Genomic DNA, 7739 nt, shown 5'->3' with positions numbered 1-7739 from the left:
CGAGCACATAAACAGATGTGATGTAGAGCAGGTTTCACACTTCAAGCCTGAAGGGAGCTCTGCTGGCATTTCTAAACAATTAGAGACCCAACAATGGAACACAAACTAGATGGGGTGGAAGAGGAAGCACAGAAGCAGCATGGGCAGGGCCTCGTTACATAACTAAAACGTCTGTCCAAATCCCTCTTTACAGGGACTATTAAAAATGTCTCAGCGCAGAGGCTGGGAGGGAGAGTAAAGCAAAGTGGTGTTAAAAGTATGCAGGCAGGGAGGGAGGGACAGAGGGAGGGAAGAAAATGGACAGACAGGGTGGATGGAGGGATGATGCACAAGAACTGCACAGTGCATCTGTAGATGATGCTCGGTTCGGCTCATGGAAGGAGACTGGAGTGTTTCCACAGGCGAAGAAGCGAACACACGCGTTTGATACTTGTATGGTGATCGACTTTGACACCATCATACCATGTCTCCTTGTGCCGCCTAATCGCTTGTTATTTTGACACTTCAGTGAACTCGGGGATGATACCACTCCTCAGTATTCACCGATGAGCAGCCCTTATTCAAAGCAACGGGTCATCCAATTAAAAAGAACGTCGACAAGGTCACCCACACCTGTACATACACAATGAAAAGCAGCCGATCTCAAAGCACGGGGGTGTCAGTTCCTTTGTGGGGTTTACAAAAGAGCAACATGGAACTTCAAAGTTATTTTGATATTGGAAACCATACTAGGAATAGTAATTTCAGTGATGTGCTGAACCTTTGATGTTTCTTCTTCTTTTTTTTTTTTTCCTCCTTCAACGTAATGAGTATGTGAAAAAAAAAAAAAAAAAAAAAAATATCTACCAGCACCACTCAAAATGCCCCCATGGTGCTGATTCTGGTCCTTTAAAGGGAAAAAAAAAAGAAAAGAAAAACCCTGACAGCTATAGGACAAACCCCCGCTATCATCTTTGCTAATACATATGGAAATCCAGCGAAAGGAAAAAAGGGGGCACAAATGGTGGTTAAGTGGGAAAATGTGCCAAAAGCCCTGTGGTGTGCTGAGCAAACGACTCAGCTCGGCCCAAAATCCAATTGTACGTGAATTCATTTAAATTGAATTACATTAAAATAAAGCTTTAAACACATGCACTCAAGAGGTAGTTTTTTTTTTCCCCCCCAATTTAAAAAAAGATTTATATATATGCAGTAATCATGGCAAAAGACTGAATGCTGAAAACAAACAAGCTCCTTAGAGGATCTAAGCAGCAACCAAAGAAGTCAGTTACTCAGTGGTAAACTGAGCAGAGGCCTTACATGAGATTTACTAAAGAAGGAAAAAAAAAAAAGAACAGCAAATGCAGATGTGGGTGACAGAAACTATCACAAACTATAAACCACAAAAATAGACAGATACAAAACACTATTTTCTTGTTATAACTGTGGCCAATAATTTATCATGCACAGTTAATGCAGTGAAAGAGCCTTTTAAAGGAAGGAGGGGGCCAAACGGGAAGACACCTCGATGTCTCAGTGTCTTACATAATCCAGTAAACTATACCTATCAAAAGCAAGCAGTTCTCTAAAAGTGGATTTGTGTGTGTGTGTGTGCATATATTCAGCCACAATTTCTATCATTTCCTTTCGTCATCCATGCACCACTACACTGTTTTTTGAAATGGAAAGTGCAGTCAACGAGGTCTGGAACCCACAGACATCACCAATATGCTGGTTGTCTATCCTAGTGATGACCCTTAATGTGCCTGTCTTCACTTCCTGTCTATTTGTGGTGGTGTTCTTGCCTTCAGCAAATGAAATGCAGTCTGAGGTTGCTTTCACATTATCCCTTGGGTCATTTGTCCATCACCACTGTGAAACATTTGAGTTTCGTTTGTTATTTTTCCCCACATCTACCAAATAGATTATTTGGCCACAATTCATATTTTCGCTTCTCTGTGATGGATTTGTTCTAATTATTCAGCCTAATAATGGGTTACACTTCACTAACAGTGACGGTTTGGACGTCGTACTGACACAACAGATTTTAAATGCAAATGGCACACTTTTAATTTGAAACCATTAATTTGTTAGTTTCATTTAAAATCCATTCAGGTAGAACAAGTAGCTATGATGAAACCTGTTTCAGCATCTAAACATAGAAATAAAGTAGTTCGCATAATAGGTGCCGTTTGGTTTTACAGTGGGACATAACGTGGTTGGTTTCTCTGTTGCTAAATGACTAAATATTATCTCCTACCATCTGCAGCCAAATTAAAGTTGATGCTGTGTTCACAGTCTGTGAATGCTGTGTGAATGAGAACAGCGTCAGCATAATGTATCATATGTCCACTTGAAGAATGCACCATCTTCGATGTTATTGGAGTTTTACTTTGTCTAATCTAAGAATAACAGTCACATCCTAAGAGGTTTATATCCTGCTCCATGTTTCCTCATCTTCTTTTTCATTTCCTCCATCTAACTACTACAGAAAGTGTGATAATCACTGGTTAAAGTTATGAATGAATGACTGGGTGTACAGTGCCCAAACCCAGGACCTATAAGGTTCGTGTTAATTCCTGTTTAATAAAACAAACAATTAATTAAAAGAAACACTAAATAATCTCAGATTTTTAAAAAAAAATGCACTCAAAATGAGCAGAGATGAAACAAAAACCGACTAAAAACAATGCAAACACAAAAACTAATCAAAAACAGACAAAGAAAGATCAACAAATACAGAAAAATGGCCAAAAAGAAATAAAAATTACCCATTAGAGAAAAAAGTGCTCCAATTGAAATTTACCTTAAAAAAAAAAAAAAAAAAAAAAAAAAAAAGTCCAAACAAACCCAAAAAGACCACTGGTGTCTTCAGTTGCAGTTGATTTGACTTTTGTTTTAGACCTTTTACATGTGTAACAGCTTAAACTATTAGGAATTTGTGATGTTCATCACTAAGGTGCATGAATAAGTCTCTCTCTCGTACGTGGCCGAGATTAGGTTACTGAGTGAATAGAATGTCGTGTGTCAGTGGAGAGTTGAGGGCGCAAAAATGTAAATTCATGCCAATCGGGACCAATTCAGCTACATACTCAGTCCTAAAATATGACACACCTCCGCCTTGTTACCTGGAGGTGCCAGGAAAGTAACAGTGGCTAAATGGATCTAATCATTGGACATTGGTACCGTGCTCACCAGGAGAACTGTACTAATCAGCAGGGCCTAAAATGTGACATCTGACAGTAAATGGTTGTGTGGGAGAAACAAAACACAAACTTGAAAATTTTTATCAGTCAAGTGTGTTTTTCAGGTCTTCTAGCCGTGACAATGCCAAGGAGACGCTGCAGAGAAAACACCAACACTACATGGCCTTATAATTCTAGTGCTTGAGAAGACAAACAGAACTTTATCTACACGCAAATCCAATTAAAGTGAAAACAGGATAGCGGCCAGAGACACATTTGTATCTCGAGACTGAATCTCTTTGCTGGATTTTAGAGGCAATGACGGATTATTCCTTACATTTGATTGCGACAATTGTTGTAACAATCTGCTTTCCACCTGCCAGCGTAAGGCCTATTCTCTCTCTCTCTCTCTCTCTCTCCCCAGCACAGGTCTGAGCGAGATCAGTCGAACAAACAAAAATCCCTACTCCTTCCCTGCATGATCAGTGTTCAGTCAACAGGTCCCTCGACTAGACAAGCTGCTCTACACACACACACACACACACAAAAATAAGTCTTGCACCTGTCCCTTCTCATAGACATAAGAAAACACCCCTGGCCCTGGAAAGGAACGAGACCCATGAATCTTGTGAATTACACACACTGCTCACTCCCATTCATTACAGCAGCACCCAGGGGTCCTCCTCTTGCCCATTTGTCTCCACAGTGTCAGGGCCATGAGCATTCCTAGACTCAGCGCAGCAATAGAGTCCACCAGCAATAAAACTAAACAACCCGGCAGGCTGGGCAAGGCCCCAGCTACAGCACCGCTGACTGACAATGACCACAATAACTTATAATGATTTGCAGATCTGTTCCTGCAGCCTGTGCATACGCCGTCCATGCCCAATCCCCACCCATAATAATGGCGCGGAGATGATTGGTGATTATTTTCACCTGTTCCACATTCAGGTAGTTGCGATGGAGTCGGCCACGTCAAGACAATAAATGTCCGTAATGACACCGTTACGCAGATTTATGAAAATCTGTTTGTCTTGGCTTAATTGCTTCGTTCCCAAAATGACTGTGTGCGATGGTAAAGGCAGCCACTCATAGCAGGAGCATTTTCCAATTCTGTAAAACATGTTCTTTTATGAACACTCACACATACAGAATAGGGGAAAAGACTATCCAGCAGTGTACTGCCTGTATTGTTGAACCGTCTCTGGATGATCATTTTTCTTAAATGAATTTAAAAAAAAGTGGCGACTGAAGAGTTGCTAGACAGGTAAAAGGGAAGTTATGCACTTGCTTGAAGCTTATTACACCTCATCTTTTTTTAGAAAGTAATTATTCGGTTATAGTGAAAAGCTAAGCAGAGCTTTACAATAACAACATAAAATAACAGTAGGTCATATTAACAGTCTCATATTCACAATTGTGAATAAGAAACACTCAGTCTGTTTACAATGTCTACACGGAAGATAATGATTGGTGCACTGTATGCATTTATTATTAACAGTAATAATCAAATATATATTGTAATTCACATTAGCTCTATACTCAAATTGTAGCAGCTGCTCTTGAAAAACGTTCTATATGTCCCCGTTTAACTAAAGACTCTTCAGCATTCTGCATGGTGCTCCAGAAGAATACAAGCCAACCATGGCCCCAGACCAGGAGCCATCAAGAATTACAACGTGCCAGGGTTAGTCAATCTTGTAGACAATTGCATTTTGAATAAATCTGATGTCGTTCTTTAGGGTGGACGTGTAAACCTACAAATGACATTTTCCCCACGCGCAGACAGAAAATGTCAAACCCATAAATACCTCAGTGAAACAGATGAGCACAGCGGTGCGGCAATCAGTGGCCCCAACAGTGTAGCATATGTTTATATCCCAGCAGCATGTGTTTTAACAAGCTTGGAATAAGTTTGGGCAGCAGCGTTAACACTCACCTCATACAAGAGTCCAATAGGGTCATATGTCATGAAGATAATCTAAATATTCTGGCTTTATATATTCCACATAGAGCTTGGTGTTAAATGCGGTATCTTAGTCAGGTTAATAACATTTATTATGTGCTTTCTTTGGTTTTTGACAATTCGCAACTACATATAATGGTGCACAAAAAAGTAATACTTTTGTATTAATCCAAACAACGGGAACAACTACAGTTGTCTGACAGCGCATCATAATTACAACCTCAAAAGAATTGTTCAATATCATTTTGCAACAATTATTCCTTTAATTGTTGGCATCATTCTATTGTATCTTAAAAAGGTACTGGAGCCGGTCAGGTCAGTGCACAGAGAAAGAAATAAGATTAAAAGAAAAAAGTACTGTAGGGACCCTGAACTGACGGGATAAGTCAAAACGACAAAATTAAAAAAAAAAAAGTAAAGAAAAAAAAGTAGGTAAATGCTTTTCCTCCTCGTTTATCCAAAAATGTAGTGTGATTGGATAGAAAACAAATCCATGACTATGGGTTGACGATGCAATGAAACCATCTCATCACAAACTCCCCATATTGTTGGACAATGTCCTTTAGTTATGCCAATCACCTGCTAATAAAACAAATGTGTTGAGGTGCAATTACCCCGCCCTATTCACATGTGCAAATCAATTATGAATGGCATTCAATCAAATTTGTACTTCATTAAAAGTGTGTAATCGGCTTAATCAAAACATCACTTAAGTCAAGGGCTTTAAGCTTATGGGACACCCGTTCTAAACATGGCAGGAAAAGTCCCAGGGGAAACTACTACAGTAGATTAAAACCTGGCAGAAGCACAATCCTACTCTTAGCAGTGCTGTCGGCTTCTCAGAATAAAAGGTTTGAACTCAGCCGGTGTAAACAGGTCATATAAGAGTCTCTGTTGTTGTTGTTGTATGACGGACCAGGATTGTGTGAAAAGAATGGGGTGAGTCACTTCTGGCCACCTTTGGCATTACCTACCCCGGTATCTGAGTTGTGTTATAAAAGATGTATAACGGATGGCAACAGAAGTACGAAACCCATGTTAGTGGTGAGATGTTGGGCAAACTTGGATCAATGTTTCCGAGTACAGTTGGCGAAAATAAAATAAGTAAAACTTACCTTTTCCCAGCATTCACAGACAGGTGTAATCCATCTCAGCACACTGCAGGCAACTGATGCAGCACTCAGCAGAAACGAGATGTTATCACAACAAAAAGAAAATGGGGAGGTGCAGCCTCACTGATGTTCTGCTTTAATACAACATGAAAGTCAGGCTTGCAGGGGGAAATCTGTTGCACATCTGAGCAGAACCTGAGGAGATAGAGCCCATTGTGTGCAAGCCCTTGGATTATACGCGCTAAACATTGTGCAATTCTATAATAGCCTGCATATTTCTGTTTGCTTCTGCTCAGATCAGGCATTTTTCACATTACGTGCACGTGCTTCAGTTAATACACTCCGGACAATGGCACAGGTTCCCACTGTTAGACATGTTTACAAGCATCTTTTATTTTCACAATTATCACAAAAAATATGCAACTACAGAACTCACAACAGTTAGAGGCAAAGTACAGACAAAAACCACTGTATCTACTTAAACAGTGTGAAGTCCATTTGCCATTTGGTCTGCACATGTATATGTGCTTATGTCTGCAAGTATGAGAAAGGAGACAGAGGAAATAAGAGTGGGAGAGTAAACTGCCTTATCAGGGATGTGCAGGTCCAGCCCAGCCATTTTGAGTGCGCATCAGAGAGTGAAAAGGGTGCTTGCTACTGTGCTGGTCTTCTGCTTCAAGCAGCCGCCACCCCCACATGATCACAGTGCATGCACGCATAACTGGCTGACTTAAGACAGACTCAGATGATTTCTTTTGTGGCTTACTGAACCACTCTCTGCTCTGATTCCCCACATTTAAAAAAAAAAAAAAAAGTAAAAAAAATAATCCATGTCTCTTATGTTTGCTAACAAAAAAAGGCAGTTTACAGAATCAGGCCACCAATCAATATTTCCCAAAAAGACAGCGTTTCATTAGTACTCTGTGCATCATTTGTTCACAAGAAGGTAAAACAACAAAAAAAAAAAAGTGAACATCCTTCAAAAGAAAAAAACCTCTACCACATGGAGAGCTGTTTGTTGACTGTACAGACACCAAAGGAAAAAAAAAATAATAGTATAGGTCAAACCTACTGAACAGCCAATTTCCTAATGTTCATGATCAACCTTTTGCTGTAGTCCTTATGGTCAACGGGTTTCACATCCATCACTGTAGCCTTGATCCTGGATTCATCCTGTCAGAGATATAAGATAAGAAAACTATTCATATGATCAAAATTCACCTTTCTTCCCAGAATAAGAAGACAAGACAAAAGTTCTGTTTGTTTACACGTAAAAAAAAACCCCAAACACACATCGATATATACAAGGTTCTATTGCAAGTTAAAGTGTTGGTGAAGTCAATACCTTTGCACACCCCAAATAAGTATTATTCAGGATACGATTCAAGCATTCAAGCATTACTTCTCAATATGCTGAATTATAATAAAGGCAATACATCATCTACTAGAAACAGAATAGACACATCTCACCTTCTCTTTTGACAAAGTGGGTTAATA

At 39.7% G+C, this 7739-nt stretch overlaps 1 protein-coding gene across 1 annotated transcript in view; it reads right to left on the bottom strand.

The window, feature by feature from the left end:
* Nucleotides 1-6615: 6615 nt before the first annotated feature.
* Nucleotides 6616-7739, bottom strand: part of rpa1 (replication protein A1) — a 29187-nt gene continuing 28063 nt past the window's right edge. Inside the window, exon 17 of the mRNA XM_067506673.1 lies at nucleotides 6616-7415. Within this exon, the coding sequence (XP_067362774.1) occupies nucleotides 7311-7415 (105 nt within the window). The 3' untranslated portion in view covers nucleotides 6616-7310. The remainder of the gene's footprint in view (nucleotides 7416-7739) is intronic.

The sequence above is a fragment of the Channa argus genome, chromosome 6, assembly GCF_033026475.1.
Source record: "Channa argus isolate prfri chromosome 6, Channa argus male v1.0, whole genome shotgun sequence".
In the NCBI taxonomy this organism is placed as follows: Eukaryota; Metazoa; Chordata; class Actinopteri; order Anabantiformes; family Channidae; genus Channa; species Channa argus.
Note: the sequence above shows the minus strand (reverse complement) of the source record. Positions and strands in the feature narration are given on the sequence as shown.